This window comes from Coregonus clupeaformis, chromosome 30, assembly GCF_020615455.1.
Source record: "Coregonus clupeaformis isolate EN_2021a chromosome 30, ASM2061545v1, whole genome shotgun sequence".
Lineage (NCBI taxonomy): Eukaryota > Metazoa > Chordata > Actinopteri > Salmoniformes > Salmonidae > Coregonus > Coregonus clupeaformis.
This window is the reverse complement of record NC_059221.1, coordinates 24797296-24814490: the sequence shown is the minus strand read 5'-3', so window position 1 is coordinate 24814490 and position 17195 is coordinate 24797296. Positions and strand designations below refer to the sequence as shown.

The 17195-nt window shown below is 41.1% G+C and overlaps 1 protein-coding gene across 2 annotated transcripts in view; it reads right to left on the bottom strand.

Moving 5' to 3' along the window:
• LOC121546058 (plexin A3) overlaps positions 1-17195 on the bottom strand; it is a 165441-nt gene that overhangs the window by 91086 nt on the left and 57160 nt on the right. For both annotated transcript variants that reach the window (XM_045209508.1, XM_041857064.1), the window contains exon 4: positions 760-900. In XM_045209508.1, coding sequence (XP_045065443.1) covers positions 760-900 — 141 coding nt within the window. The remainder of the gene's footprint in view (positions 1-759; positions 901-17195) is intronic.

Here is a 17195-nt window from a genome sequence, read left to right as displayed (position 1 = left end):
TCTCTTCTAGTCAGCTGTAGAGGAACTTGGTGTGTTAACCTTCCTATCCTCTGTACAATAAGACCTCTTAGAATAGAGCTATTCTGCAAGCCTCTCGACGGAGACACTTCCCCAAAGTTTCCTAATAGGGTACCAGCTGAGGCAGAATTCAAAGACATTGAACTGGTGTTTCATATTCTGTCTTCCTGTCGTGCAGATGTTAAAACAACACAACTGATATTCCGGTTGGGTTTTAAAACAAAGCAGACTGTTGACAGTGCCTGGGTCTAATTCAACTCCTTTTGAACAAATGTATCTTTTATGAGTCCAAGATAGGTCTTCATAGCGCAGAACAAATGTTTTCACACGCATTATGAATGGGACTGTGAAACAAAAGCAGATATCTCGAGAAGTAAATCAGTTAGAGATACTCTGCAGACACACCCAACCTATATTACAGTTACATAAAGGTTTGAGAATCTCTGAAAGTAGGACAACACTGTATTAAACTCTGTGGTGGTTAATGATATGAAAATGTATGCACTCATTAACTGTAAGTCGTTCTGGATAAGAGCGTCTGCTAAAATGACTAAAATGTAAAATGTAAAAATGCTGGAACATTCTACAGCGGACAAGTTCATTATCTTTCATTCTCACATCTTGAAATAAACCTATGGATCGGCTTTGGTGGTCAGTGCTTTATTCTATTTGGTGTGTGTGTGTGTGTGTGTGTGTGTGTGTGTGTGTGTGTGTATGTGTGTGTGTGTGTGCATTTCTCACCTGTTTGTCACTTAGCATGTAGATGTATTGGTAGTCAGGGCTGAAGACCATGTCACGCAGAATAGGTTTCCCTTCATCCACTGTAACAGTCTCATAAAGCAAAGCACTCTGGGACGGGGGAGGTATTCCATCCACTCGGATCTGAGGGAAAATGAGACCGACATTTAAACAAATTGCAAAATAATTTCATAGCTTTTTCAGATGATTATTTCATGAGTCATGACAATGTAATCTTTTTTGTGAATATTTTTTGTGAACCAAACTATACGTGGGGAATATTTTCAAGGTTTGAAAACAGAAACATTATTTTAATTTTGCTTTGATTCAGACACAAACAACATTCCACCAAATCTCCCACAAATCCACAGCTTTTTCGCTGACCTAGAAAATACATTCGGAGGGATTCTGAATATGGATGGGAGAGGGGGGCTGATGAGGAGGAGGAATTGTCTCAATATGTAAGATCAGTAAAAAATGTATTATGCTTACTATACACAGTTACACATGTACACACACATGCTGTTTCATCATTACCACCTTCTCTGTTTCCTTACACTGATAATTAGAACGCTGAGCTGGTAAAGGAGTTCTAAAAATGTCAAATTCACATCATCTTTGATGTGATTGGGAATAAATACTCTGAGCTCTGAAAACTGTAGTTATGGCTGCTGCAAAGCTCACCTATTTTCACATTCTTAATTCCAGAGGAAAAAAGGTGGCAGGTTGCTTTTCTGTCCTAATCAATTTTGACGGAAATGTGACAGAGGGAGGAATGTAATGGTAAATAAACCAAATGATTGCTGAATTATAGAGGAATCCATTTAGAAAAAAACATGGAATAGAAATGTAGAAATTTGAGGAAAGATAAACTGGAGAAAATGTGAGGGTGACAAGCTTGGCTTTCTCCTAAATATCTGGGTCAGCCTGAAGTGACAAACATTGTTAGTCTGTTAATTAGCTGCCTCCTCGTTGCTGCAGTCTTAGTAATTCATGTTGACAAGGTGGCATCAATTAGTTGAACGCTGCCATATTGGGTGTCACGAGTTGCTGGCCAAGAGGGAGACCGAGACCATATCCCCCAAAGCATTGGGACAGCAGGGATAGAAATATGACGGTCATTGTCTGCGCTTTGTCAGTTCAAGTGATACCAGCTGCAGTCATCTCACACCCAGCTATCTGCTGTCACGTTCCTCATTTTCACAACTTCCAAATTCCATTAGCATTTTCCTCTAGCAAGTTCTTCTCTTTTTTCCGATAATTTGTTAAATAGATCCTGGGGCTTATACCTCTGACACATGATCAAATAAGAGACGTTAAACCACTTTCCATGGCTGTTACGCAAGACTATACAGGCATTCATTTCTATGATGAAAAATGCTCTGATTCGCTGGAGAAAATCTTACTCATAAGTCGTTGATGTCGTGATCAATAGTTTCAGAATCCCATTTCATGGACTCATCCTCTCAATGTAGTGGGTTGGAATTATGGAGAAAAACTACATCCAACTGTATTTTCGTGCCAATTCAAAAGAAAATAAGGAAATGTAACTGAAACTAGGCCGCAATAACATAACTGAAACACTGCAGCATTACAAAACAACTAGCAAAGAACCACACAGAATAAAAACAGTTCACAGTTAGCAAATTGCTGACATTGAAGCAGCTAAAGGAAAATAACCTGCCAACCTGCACACCATGCAGGACCTGCCGGGTCCATAATAAGCCACTTTCTAACAGTTGACCTTTTATTGTGCCTGTTTAAAGACTTGGGAATATGTAAACACAGCAGAGTGAAGTCCTTGCCCTGGTTGATGCTGTAAAACCATGTGTCACACAGTTTATCAGGCCTGATGATCCAGTACAGTTAGCTAGCCCTTGGGGAATATGACATGCTCAACCAGAACAATATCACTGATGTTATAAATCAAGGTTCATCGGACTAAATGAAAGCACGTTATTGTTTTAATGGAACAAAAATGTGATTAAATCTGCCAAATTCCTAATTCCTAATCTTCTTATTCGTGACCAGTCCCAAAGCCATTGCAGAATTACACTGGCCGTCCTGCAGCAATGCTTCATGAAGATAGCACAGCTAAAGTACACAGTGCGGGTCGCGCAGTCTGCAGTCAGTATACTGTAAACTGTCCTACACAAGCCTCCAGAGAACAGGACATAATGAAGGCAGGGATATTGCAACTACATTTGAGTCTCCGGGAAGCTAATGTCCTCCTCTGTGTAGTTGGAGTGTTTGAAATGCAGAGTCCTTGCTGAGTGTTGACCTCTTGACAACATCAAACAGCTCAGATTAAGGTAATTGGAATTTAGATAAATATTACATTCCCTCCCATCTCCCTGTGATTCAAACGATGTCATGGTGGCAGGGAAAAAATAGGAGGTATAGGTCCAATTCTGCTTGTTTGGTTGCTTGTCTGCTATCGATTGCGAACCCTCATCAGGACTTCTTTCTAAGGGCCAATTATGTTTTGTTAGGCTGATTTCTCTTCTCTCTGTGAATCTGTATTCTCTCTCTTTCTCTTATTTCAGTTTGCTTAGATTTTTTGCATGAATATGGTGAGAGACACTGTATATTATATAGACATTCTTGCAAGTTTTCAGGCAAATATGAATATCAATTGATTATAGTTACTATTTATGTAACAACACTGAATGTTCTGTAAAATTGTACTTAATGAAAGAGGTAATCTTCATTTTTGATTACATTTGAGATTTTTTTTTAAACAGCAACATGAATTCATCCCCTAATCTTTTTATTTGCATTTCTACATATCCTCCAAATGGCATTACAGGGGTGAGAGTAAATCAATGTAGCTACGTATATGGTGCTTCATGCACCAGAATATAAACACATTAGAGAGATCAGGGCGTTGTGAGAGCTCTGACCTCTGTCCAGGGGTGTCATGCACCCCAAAAATCTAAGGGGGCACAAAGTACTGAATGTGAGGATGGCTGGGGGGGAGGAAGTTGGATAAATTTGCAACACCTGAAACAGCTTTTTCCTGCAATCTAGAGCCATAATCATTGTGCTTAATTCTAAATAAAAAATATGTTTATTTTTCTGCATATCTCAAATCAAATCAAATCAAATTTTATTGGCCACATGCGCCGAATACAACAGGTGCAGACATTACAGTGAAATGCTTACTTACAGCCCTTAACCAACAGTGCATTTATTTTTAATAAAAAATTAGAATAAAACAACAACAAAGTGTTGAGAAAAAAAGAGCAGAAGTAAAATAAAATAACAGTAGGGAGGCTATATATACAGGGGGGTACCGGTGCAGAGTCAATGTGCGGGGGCACCGGCTAGTTGAGGTAGTTGAAGTAATATGTACATGTGGGTAGAGTTAAAGTGACTATGCATAAATAATTAACAGAGTAGCAGCAGCGTAAAAAGTTGGGTGGGGGGGCAGTGCAAATAGTCCGGGTAGCCATGATTAGCTGTTCAGGAGTCTTATGGCTTGGGGGTAGAAGCTGTTGAGAAGTCTTTTGGACCTAGACTTGGCACTCCGGTACCGCTTGCCGTGCGGTAGCAGAGAGAACAGTCTATGACTAGGGTGGCTGGAGTCTTTGACAATTTTGAGGGCCTTCCTCTGACACCGCCTGGTATAGAGGTCCTGGATGGCAGGAAGCTTGGCCCCAGTGATGTACTGGGCCGTATGCACTACCCTCTGTAGTGCCTTGCGGTCGGAGGCCAAGCAGTTGCCATACCAGGCGGCGATGCAACCAGTCAGGATGCTCTCGATGGTGCAGCTGTATAATTTTTTGAGGATCTGAGGACCCATGCCAAATATTTTCAGTCTCCTGATGGGGAATAGGCTTTGTCGTGCCCTCTGACCTCCTCCCTATAGGCTGTCTCATCGTTGTCGGTGATCAGGCCTACCACTGTTGTGTCGTCGGCAAACTTAATGATGGTGTTGGAGTCGTGCCAGGCCATGCAGTCATCTAAGCTTACCTCAAGCTGGCGGTATCATCCCGACTGGTGGTAATTTTTTTAAAGAAACGAAATATGCTTCTCTGCATCTCTGCTCAAATCTGGGTAAAAGATTGAAAGGAATGTGAGTCTTATTCAGTACAGTGAGTCTTATTCATTTGGTTGCTTTTCTAAAGTCACCATCCTTGCCAGCAGGCATGCCAGCTAAGATAGTTAGACAAGCTAGCTACTCTAACGTGATTGATAGCCTGAAATGGCTTCTTGGTAGTTATGAGGCTGGGAGATTGGGAACCTATCTGGGCTAGCTAAAGCCAACTTCATAAAATTGCTAAGTGGCTAGTGGTATTACAGAGAAACAACATTTTAAAACGTTTTTTTTTTTTTTTTAACAGGACAAATCTGAGGGGGCACGTGCCCCTGCGCCCCCTATGGGCATGATGCATCTGCCTCTGTCTGTGTTCCAGATCTGTGAGAATACACAGGCCACTGGCCCAGGGCCAGCCATACAAGCTAAATGTGGGAAAGTGATGACATTTTAAAAAGGGCAACAAACATGTGAATTAATAAAGGTGGAACTGGATAGGGTAAGGAGCACTCTGAATCAGAGGTCAGGCCAGGGTTGTTGACTTTACTGCCAATCACAACAGGATGGCTTGTCTGCCTCAGGAGGAAAGAGAAGGGGGGCATTCATAAACCCAGTGAATGAGGGTGAAAAACAGAATGAGAGAGATAGAGGGAGGATGAAGAATGGCGAAATGACACCATCTTAGTAAAATGAAAATAGAATTTGGAGGTAAGCACTTCAAAGAGGGAAGGTACAATACCTCCCCCTTCCATCGACAGGAAGACATTTACTGTGAACACTGTGGAAATGTTAATGTGCTTTACAGTCCATTTGTCAAATCCTTTCCTAAATATCCAAGACTCACATTTCTGCCTGTTGCAAATGGCAGGGACTCTAAATGTGGTCATATTAAGAAATGGTTTGAAAATAATCCTTTGGTAGGATTGTTTTTATTGAGGGAAGGGAGAGTGGAACATAATATAGTATTTTTCCACACAGGGAATGCAGAAAATGTTTTATCTTAGATCAACTCAATGTAATTCTTTACTTAGTTACCCTTTATACAGAATTCTTACCGCAGACTGCAAGCACTGCACGCAGCTGAACTGAACTGTTCAACTATTTATATTGTCTGTTTTACCTAGGGTTGCAAAGGGAGGGTGTATTACTGGGAATTTTGGTATCTGGATTTGATGTACTCTATCACAAGACATCTAGTGGCCACTCACAGGTGTCTGTAATTATCTCTGGCCCTCTCTCTGGCCTTATCACATGTAAAATATATAAAATAATTAAACAATGACAAAGCTGTAAAATATTATCCTAAACATAAACAATTCAACTTAGTGAATATCATTGGTGTTTAATATGAGGGTTTCAGCATGTAATATCCTTTATATAATTTTTTTTACACCATTTTATTTATTCTACTATGTCAGTATGTGTTTGTTGTCAATGTTTTGGTGTCAAACTGGTGGCAGTTGTGAAAAAAGTCAATAGTTGGATGAGTTGCAGAGGTAATTGAAAATGATGCCATTGTTGATTAGATGCTTTTTTCATTAAATAGGCTATTTCTGTAGGCTATTTTCTCTTGAACCATATGCTCTATCTACTGGACATCAATATAAAAAAATGAATACTATATATGAATAAATTCTTATAAGTTATTCAAGTATAAATGACCAAATGTACGATAGATTGACATAGATTTTCTTTTAATTACTGAAATTACTGTAGATTCCGGTAACTTTGTTAAATTACCGGTAGTTTTGCAACCCTAGTTATACCCATGTTTCAGTCAGTATAACATATGCATCCTAAAGCTGCAAATGAAATGCTCAGTGTTATTCGTACAAGAAAATACACTGAGTGGTCAGTTTATAAGGTACACAGATCGAGTACCGGGTCGGACCCCTCTGCCTCCACCACAGCCTGAATTCTACAAAGTGTCGGAAACATTCATTGCTCAATTGGTATCAAGGGACCTAATGTGTGCCACCATCCTGTAACGTTGACACCAGGCAGGATGGGTCCATAGACTGCTGCTGACGCCAAATCCTGACTCTGCCATCAGTATGACGCAACAGGAACCGGAATAAGGGCAGACCAGGCAATGTTTTTCCACTCCTCAATTGTCCAGTGTTCGTGATCGCGTGCCCACTGGAGAAGCTTTTTCTTGTTTTTATCTGATAGGAGTGGAACCCGGTGTGGTCGTCTGCTGCAATAGCCTATCCTTGACAAGGATCGACGAGTTGGGCGTTCCGAGATGTCGTTCTGCACACCACTGTTGTACTGCGCCATTATTTGTCTGTTTGTGGCCCGCCTGTTAGCTTGCACGATTCTTGCCATTCTCCTTGGACCTCTTTTATCAACGAGCTGTTTTCGCCCACAGGACTGCTGCTGACTGGATGTTTTTTGTTTGTCGCACCATTCTCTGTAAACCCTAGATACTGTCGTGCGTGAAAAGCCCAGCAGGGCGTCCGTTTTTGAGATACTGGATCCAGCGCGCCTGGCACTGATGATCATACCACGCTCAAAGTCGCTTAGGTCACTAGCTTTGCCCATTCTAAGGTTCAAACGAACAGTAATTGAATGCCTCGATGCCTGTCTGCCTGCTTTATATAGTAAACCACGGTCACGTGACTAACTGTCTGTAGGGCGATCCATTTTCGTGAGCGGGGTGGTGTACCGAATAAACTGCCCACTGAGTGTACATTATAAAAGAGTTTAACACAATAACCATGGTCTATGCCCTCTAAATCCTGACAAAACTATTCCTGCTGTCACAATGTGACTATTGCTCATGAACATGTGAGAACCAGAGAATACGCTTTTGTTCAATAATGGAAACATTTATATTCAATCCTCTGGTTTCTGTTCAAAGTTGCATATAGCTTGTCTTACACCCAGGTCAACATCGCAAAAGAAAAAACTCCCAGCAGCCTCAGCATTATGTAATAAATGTAAAACAGACATTGGCACTTAAAAGCATTGCCTTCGGACGTGCCCTAAGCACTGATACTCTGATCCTAAATATCTAACCTTTTCTCCAAAGCGTTCAATAAAAGCTGGGTACCTGGGCCAGATGTGGACATTCCTGTCTCTAAAGGTGTAAGTGTGACTGGGGATGGGAATGACAGATGTTTCGTTCCCTTGGCAGAGGTCAGTTTCCCTCGCTGGAGAGAGTGCCGACGCTTTTAAGTGTTTCAAGGGATCTGACTATGCAAGGTCCTGGAGAGTATTTAGCAATAACTGTCAGACTTGGAGCTCCAGTAAAATATGGAATGCAACAATGAAATAAGACACATGAGAAAAGGAAGGAACGAGAGACGAACGCTATTACCTTTTCCTTTTTTAGTTTGCCATGTATTGTATTGTATGTTAAACGTCATCAAAGAAAAGGATTTTGAGAAAAAACATCAGATATGAAACGTAACAGTACCACTTGAATACATGGTCTGCTGAGTATATTCCAGTTAAAGAATACATTGAAGCAGCAGTTTAGGTGAGGTGATATTTATTGCATGTTCAGAATGTATGTCTTCATGTGCCATATTATTGAATGAAGAATATATCTCTACATGCTGTTACTAGACATTTGAAAACAGAGGGGGTGAAAAACATCACTGTTTCCTTATAATATTATAAGCCTGGGATACACTACTGAACTTAGTTTCATTTTCTGAAAAAATGGCTACCCTTTTGTGTAAGAGGGAAATCTATTTTACATTAAACCTGAAAGCTCTTGGTCCGTGAGACGAGGTCAAAATCCTCAATCTGCACATTTATCCTCTTAAGAGAAGGGAGGACACAAAGCCCTGCACCCCAGGAACTGAACGAAGGGCCGGTGATTCAATTAGGAGCCTTATCCTGTTTCCCCCCCAGCCAGCTAGTCAGATCAGGCTAAAAGCACTACAGACCCAGAAAACAGAGGTGGCTCCCCGTCTCCGCCCACACTCAACACCTGCTTTGTTCCAGCTCCGCTCCACAGCTCCACGGCCACATAGCCTGAGGACCAGCTCAAAGTTTTAAAACAAAATGGCCCATTCCTTTCTTCCACCTTAATGGTTAGCCTGTGGCTGTGTCTCTGTGACCCCTGACCTGTCCTGACCTCTGAACCCCCTGTCAACAGGGATCTGTGGTGCGTCTGTGGTATGTCTGTTTTATGACAGCAAGGAAGTAACAGGAAGGAACAGGGTTAGACACACAACACATTTTTGTACAGACAATTAATTTGCTTGTCTTTTTTTTTCAATTAGTCTTCATTAAAACTAATTGTAGGCTGTGTGTAGAGGCCAACAGGATTTTCAAATTGCTGCCTCATATAACATCAGCTACACAGACATGATACTGACCCCAATTTGTTACTGAAAGCTGTGTAATAGTGTGCATGCCTTGCAGTACAATAGAAATGAAATCTTGTTTGAACAAAGTCAGCAAATATTGGTTCTAACAAGTATGTTCACAGTAAAAATCCAATCATGAAGGTTGTCAAATAAATGTCTGATAAAAATTCCTCCTGAGTGACACAAATGTTCCTTCTATGTGACACAGTCCTCAGACTCTTCATTTGACTTACACAAGCATCTTTTCTGACGACATCAAGAGATACACTTAGGTGAAACAAGGCCTCTTTTGGAGTATGTCTTTAATATGTTGGCCCGCATCTCAAATCAACCATGTTGTAGTGTCTCTCTGTTCCATGCTTCAGTGTCCAAGCAGCTCTTGGTTCGCATGTTGTCATCATCTGATTACCAGGAGTCCTCTTCTCTGACCCTAGGCCGGGAGGGTGAAATCTGTGTGCTCCCACATGGAGGTCCTCCACCAGCCAAGCATCATAGAGTGGCTCTCACCAGCCTAAATACAGTCTTTCTCTATGGTTCTTATCTATCTTACCAACAACCATAACTACAGTCTTTCTCGATGGTCCTTATTAGCATCCATTAGGTCTCATCTAAAGGGAGCAGTTACTGAGGAGTATTCATGCTTACTGTGAATGGCCTACAGCAAAAAGGCAATGCAGGTGCAACACTGGTTGGTTTATTAGTAGGGCCGATAAAATCCATGACATGTTTTGTCTGATTCCGTAATTTTTTTCCTTAATTATGTTTTCTTCGTTTTGTTTTTCCAGGTTTCAGTTTTCCCCAGGTTTTTCAGGTTCTCTCTCTCAAAATCACACTTTTTTTTCTCTTTCTCTAAGTCCACACCAATGTTTAAACCACATCAGAAGATTATTTTTGAATTTCAGAAATGTTTAGGTGTAGTTACCGTTTAAAGCAGGGCTGCCCAACCCTCTTCCTTGAGATCTACCGTCCTGTGGGTTTTCAGTCCAACCCTAATTTAACACACCTGATTCTACTTATTAGCTGCTCAACAAGACCTTAACTAGCTGAATCAGATACGCTAAATTAGGGTTGGACTGAAAACCTACAGGACAGTAGATCTGGAATTGTTTTAAGATGGTCATACCAGGGATCATTTAGCTATTTGATTTTGAATGTTAGGACCCCTTTAGGTATATAAAAAAATATATATAGAAAGATTATTTGATACAATTTTGAATTTGGCCTTTCCTACTATAGCTCATAGAAATGCAGTAAATAACGCATTAATAAATGGCAAAAAAGACAGTCAAAACATTTATCATAAGGAATACGGTTTTGAAGTTTATGTCCTATATCTAGGAGATATAAGAAAGCTCAGGAAATATATATTTATATATATTTTTTTTACACATATTTAACCCCTTATTTTTGGTTTACCTTCATGAGAGTCTCCCCTTTCCATAGAGTGGTCATAATAGTTTTTAGGCCAACCCGTTCGGACGCTACAGACGTTTTTGTTAGAAAACCGATTTTCGGGATATGTTAGTTAGATTGACGCATGGGTGCCAGTGTGCACCAGGAAAATACCATTGTTTGGTTAAGCGGTGTTGCTGTAGTGCTAATGCAGAGTTAGCAAAACAAATGGCCATTGGATTGATGCAAATAATCATGATATCATTCTGCCAGGTAGGCATAGGCTACTTTGTAGTTAACATTTAATTGAGAAGGTTTTTGGGAAAGCCTTTCCATCTCTACCAGAGGATGGTTAACATTAGCATCATCGCTAACGACTACACAAAGTGTAGACATACTCGCGCACCGCACACACACACACAGACAGGAGCATTCCTGTGCCGTTTCAGAAAGTTGCATGAAAATACCAATCACTGATGCATTTTGTTCATGTCTTATGATTCACGAGCAAATGAATGCATTTTCTAATCAGTTCAATAGATTTAGTTGATTTCCTACTAAGCGCAATACATTTTTAATATTGTTGAATTCCGTTCTGGATTCCGTGATTCCGTCCGGGTTCTCTTCCACACATGTTTTATAGGACCCTACAGTGCATTCGGAAAGTATTTAGACCCCTTCCCTTTTTCCACAGTTTTTTACATTACAGCCTTATTCTAAAATTGATTAAATTAAAAAAAAAATCTCATCAATCTACGCCAATACCCCATAATGCCAAAGTGAAAACAGGTTTTTGGAAATTAATGCAAAGTTAATAAAAATAAAAAATAAGTATTCAGACCATTTGCTATGAGACTTTACCTGTGGTCAATTCAATTGATTGGACATGATTTGGAAAGGCACACACCTGTCTATATAATGTCCCACAATTGACAGTGCAAAAACCAAGCCATGAAGTCAAAGGAATTGTCCGTAGAGCTCCGAGACAAGATTGTGTCAAGGCACAGATCTGGGGAAGGGAACCAAAACATTTCTGCAGCATTGAATCTTACATGGAAGAAGTTTGGAACCACCAAGACTCTTTCTAGAGCTGAGCAATCAGGGTAGAAGGACCTTGGTCAGGGAGGTGAGCAAGAACCCGATGGTCACTCTGACATAGCTCCAGAGTTTCTCTGAGGAGATGGGAGAACCTTCCAGAAGGACAACCATCTCTGCACCACTCCATCAATCAGGCCTTTATGGTACAGCGGCCAGACGGAATCCACTCCTCAGTAAAAGGCACATGACAGCTCGCTTGGAGTTTGCCAAAAAGCACCTAAAGGACTGTCAGACCATGATGAAACCAAGATTGAACTCTTTGGCCTGAATGCCAAGCTTCCCGTCTGTAGGAAACCTGGCACCATCCCTACGGTGAAGCATGGTGGTGGCAGCATCATGCTGTGGGGATGTTTATCTGCGGCAGGGACTGGGAGACTAGTCAGGATCGAGGGAAAGATGAATTGGGCAAAGTACAGAGAGATCCTTGATGAAAACCTGCTCCAGAGCACTCAGGGCACTCCGGGCAAAGGTTCACCTTCCAACAGGACAACGACCCTAAGCACACAGCCAAGACAACGCAGGAGTGGCTTCGGGACAAGTCTCTGAATGTCCTTCAGTGGCCCAGCCAGAGCCCGGACTTGAACCCGATTGAACATCTCTGGAGAGACCTGAAAATAGCTGTGCAGCGATGCTCCCCATCCAACCTGACAGAGCTTGAGAGGATCTGCAGAGAAGAATAGGAGAAACTCCCCAAATACAGGTGTGTCAAGCTTGTAGCGTCATACCCAAGAAGACTCAAGGCTGTAATCGCTGCCTAAGGTGCTTCAACAAAGTACTGAGTAAAGGGTCTGAATACTTATATAAATGTTTTTTAAGTTTTATTTTTTTTATAAATTTTCAAAAATGTCTAAAAACCTGTTTTTGCTTTGTCATTATGGGGTGTTGTGTGTAGATTGATTTGAAAAAGCAACAACAATTTAATCCATTTTAGAATAAGGCTGTAATTTTCCAAATGCACTGGTCATGTCCAAGTGTTGCACTTTGGTCAAATTGCTGAGTCACTATCCTTTAATCACAATCACTACGCAAATGACTGAGTAACCATGATCTCACCAAACCATGTCACTAGCTGTTATCCTTGCTAGTTAACCTATCATTGTTTTATTATTGTAGGAAGCTAACGTGTCAATTGGTTGCAGATGGATCAAAACAGTGGTGGTGAGATCTTTCTTCCTGTTTGTTCTAAAATCACTACTGTATTTTGACCAGAGAACCAGTCAGTGATGGGCTGTGAATTCCGCTCAGGCCTCGAAGAAGTAGTGTTCCAGGAATGTTCCCTTTCAAGAAGTGCTGTCAGGAAGCAGAGTCTGGTCAGGCACCAGCGATCTCAGCGGAACGACCGGCCAGCAGCCACTACTCCGGTACTGGGCTGGAGCCAAGGGACTGTCAGTGGACTGCCCAGCCATCTCACAGCAGGACTATGACACACACACAAGCACATGAGCACACACACACACACACAAACACACACAAACACACACTCAAGCATCAGGAGAGTCTCTGTCAAAGCTCCAGCAAAAAGGAGCTAAACTTTTGTCTACGACCCCAAAGAGACCCCTAAAAGTCCAATAAGCCAATCCACCTTCCACCTCCAGGCCAGCCACAAACACGCTAAACATGATACTGCACTTAATTTGGGAATTAATTAAGCAGGAAATTGCTTGTTGGTTTAGCCCATCCTCATGTTAGGAATCCACCCCTAAAAGTGAACTGGCACATTGAGCTGATTTGAGTGGACCGTCAGTGTTTATGTTAACTGGACTACAGTCCAGGGAACTTAATGTCCATCAAATCTTTAACAATGTTTGACAGCTCTCCTACGGTCTACAACATGAACAGTGTGAAGTATTAATAGCAAATAGCTGTCCACATGGCCTGTTACGACTGTCCAAGGGCTAGGGAAAACAATTGAGACTATTTATGCGTAGAAACATTGAGATTAAAATGGAGTGAGTACCTAATTTATGATCCATTATGTGTGAACCAACAAAAGCAGTAAACTGGAAATGTACACAGGAAATGCAAACAAAACGCCAGAGCCCTTAACTTGACACATGATCTGCAAGGACTTTCACCGAACAAACCTACTACCTGTTCCAGTGAAGAATGTGGGTACTTTTTTAAACATTATTAATCATCGGGCAGGTCGGTAGTTACATTTCTGTGAATTGTTCTATGGAACAACCATTGTATTTAGAGGTAAAAAAAAAAAACATGATTATGTGTAGGCATATCGTTGTATTAAAGTAATGTTCTGTATGTCGTTGACTTACAGACCTGTAGCAGTAAACGCAATAAGTTAGAACTGTTTGTAACCTGTAGCAGTCAACGCAAGAAGTTAGAACTGTTTGTAACCTGTAGCAGTCAACGCAAGAAGTTAGAACTGTTTGTAACCTGTAGCAGTCAACGCAAGAAGTTAGAACTGTTTGTAACCTGTAGCAGTCAACGCAAGAAGTTAGAACTGTTTGTAACCTGTAGCAGTCAACGCAAGAAGTTAGAACTGTTTGTAACCTGTAGCAGTCAACGCAAGAAGTTAGAACTGTTTGTAACATGTAGCAGTAAACGCAGGAAGTTAGAACTGTTTGTAACCTGTAGCAGTCAACGCAGGAAATTAGAACTGTTTGTAACCTGTAGCAGTAAACGCAGGAAGTTAGAACTGTTTGTAACCTGTAGCAGTCAACGCAAGAAGTTAGAACTGTTTGTAACCTGTAGCAGTAAACGCAGGAAGTTAGAACTGTTTGTAACCTGTAGCAGTCAACGCAGGAAGTTAGAACTGTTTGTAACCTGTAGCAGTCAACGCAGGAAGTTAGAACTGTTTGTAACCTGTAGCAGTCAACGCAAGAAGTTAGAACTGTTTGTAACCTGTAGCAGTCAACGCAAGAAGTTAGAACTGTTTGTAACCTGTAGCAGTCAACGCAAGAAGTTAGAACTGTTTGTAACCTGTAGCAGTTAACGCAAGAAGTTAGAACTGTTTGTAACCTGTAGCAGTCAACGCAAGAAGTTAGAACTGTTTGTAACCTGTAGCAGTCAACCCAGGAAGTTAGAACTGTTTGTAACCTGTAGCAGTCAACGCAAGAAGTTAGAACTGTTTGTAACCTGTAGCAGTCAACGCAAGAAGTTAGAACTGTTTGTAACCTGTAGCAGTCAACGCAGGAAGTTAGAACTGTTTGTAACCTGTAGCAGTCAACGCAAGAAGTTAGAACTGTTTGTAACCTGTAGCAGTCAACCCAGGAAGTTAGAACTGTTTGTAACCTGTAGCAGTCAACGCAATAAGTTAGAACTGTTTGTAACCTGTAGCAGTCAACGCAGGAAGTTAGAATTGTTTTTTGGGGGGTGAATTAACTACAGTAGCCTATAACAGGGGTTCTCCAACTTTTTTGCCTCAGGGACCCCTTTTGTGATAGCAAATTCATCAGGGACCCCCTCATATTATCAGAACACATTATTCTATTTAAGAGTGCAATACAAATAGCATACAAGCAGTTTTCCTATGACTTCTGCAGTGCATGGCTGGACTTCTCAAGTCTCGGGCCCTGGGAAATAACATTGGAATCAGAGAGCACATTTTCTGCAATTCTACACATTTTGCCATGGGGCAGAGAGACAATTTTGATGTTTTTTTAAAGCTTAAATTACAGTGCATTTACTGTAAAACACAAAACAAAACATTTGGGGAATACAAGAATAATTGAATTGAAGAAATGGATTATTGATGGAGTACTGTGGATACCAATATCCCTGTGAGCCTCCCAGGCCCATGCTGTGCATCTAAGTGTTTAGTATGTAGTATATATTTTGAATTTATTAGGATGCCAAGGCAGCAGCTATTCTTCCTGGGTTCCAAACAGGGTGAAAACAAATAAATAACACAATACATCATACAAGACATTATTACATTATTACTCGCTTATTACGAATGTACTATATATAATCCACAACACCACAGTAGAGTATGTGTGTTAGAGTGTGTGTGCGTACGCGTGTGTTTGTGTGTCTCTTGACAGTCCGCATTGTGCCGTGAGGTATAGTTTTATCAGTTTTGTAAAATCTGATTTTACTGTTCGCTTGAGTTACTTGATATGGAAGAGAGTTCCATGTAGTCATGGCTCTATATAGTACTGTGTGTTTCCCAGAGTCTGTTTTTGGACTTGGGGACTGTGAAGAGACCCCTGGTGGCATGTCTTGTGGGGTATGTATGAGTGTCTGAGCTGCGTGTTAGCTGTTTGAATAGACAGTTCGGTGCTTTCAAAACGTCAATACCTCTCACAAAGACAAGTAGTGATGCAGTCAATCTCTCCTCTACTTTGAGCCAGGAGAGATTGACATGCACGTTATTGATATTAGCCCACGTGTACATTTAAGGGCCAGCCGTGCTGCTCTGTTCTGGGCCAACTGGAATTTCCCTATGTTCTACTTTGAGGCACTTGACCATATAACTGGGCAGTAGTCCAGGCGTGATAAAACTAGGGCCTGTAGGACTTGTTTAGTTGATTGTGATATCAAGAAAGTAGAGCAGTGCTTTATCACCTCTCCCCATCTTAGCTACCATTGCATCAGTATGTTTAAACCATGTCAGTTTACAATCTAGGGTTACATCAAGCAGTTTAGTCTCCTCAATTTGCTCGTTTGCCACATTATTCATTACAAGCATTAGGGTTTAGCGAATGATTTGTCCCAAATAAAATGCTTTTAGTTTTTTATATATTTAGGGTTAAGAACATAAATTGTGGATGGATAACATTACATTGTATTGTATTGAACTTTAAACTTTCTACACCGATCCCTTGTCCTAAATGTGTTTACTCTGTTGTTGGGGCTGTCGGAGTTAATCTGTTAACTCGACTTCACTTTTTGTTATTTTAGTGTACAAATTATTTATATTCTCAATTAATCGCATTGTCTGAAAGTGTTCAAAATACACTGAAAACATCCCAAATGCATAATCTATACAGCAAAAAACAACAATGCAATGTAAAAACAAGTTGACATTGAGGTTAAAGAAAGTGTGATTTCTCAATTACCAAATTCTTCTAAACGTTACTTTAGACAAAATCAAGACGTCAATATTTATGTAATATTTTTTATATGAAAAACCTTAAATCTGCAACCAAATGGATGTTGTTGTTGGCTAATCAGCCTTGAGCTAGCCTCGAGCCCATCTCCCGGCTATCTACCTCTCTGTCAACCGGATGGGACCTCCTAGTGTTGACACGGAGCCCCGCCGATCCAACACGACTGGTCTGCCGACGAAATCATCTGATGTGGTTTCAACAGGCTTCCCGTTACGACGTCGACCACGAAGATCCATCTGCTAGCCCCGGCCCGCTAGCACACGCAAGCCGTGGCCTCTTGCTCGCCAGTGCTATAGCAGCCCCCGAACTACCTCCGAACTCTCCTATTGCTGTTCACCGGACCTTATGATAACTCAGCTATACAGCTGATACCTGCTGGACTGTTCCTTTATACAGTACCGCATCCTGTTTATGTTTAGCCTCAGCCCAAACTTTGTTGCCATTACCAGCTGTTGTCTTAGCTCTCTCGAATAACACCTGTGATTGCTTTATGCCTCTCTCGCATGTCAATAT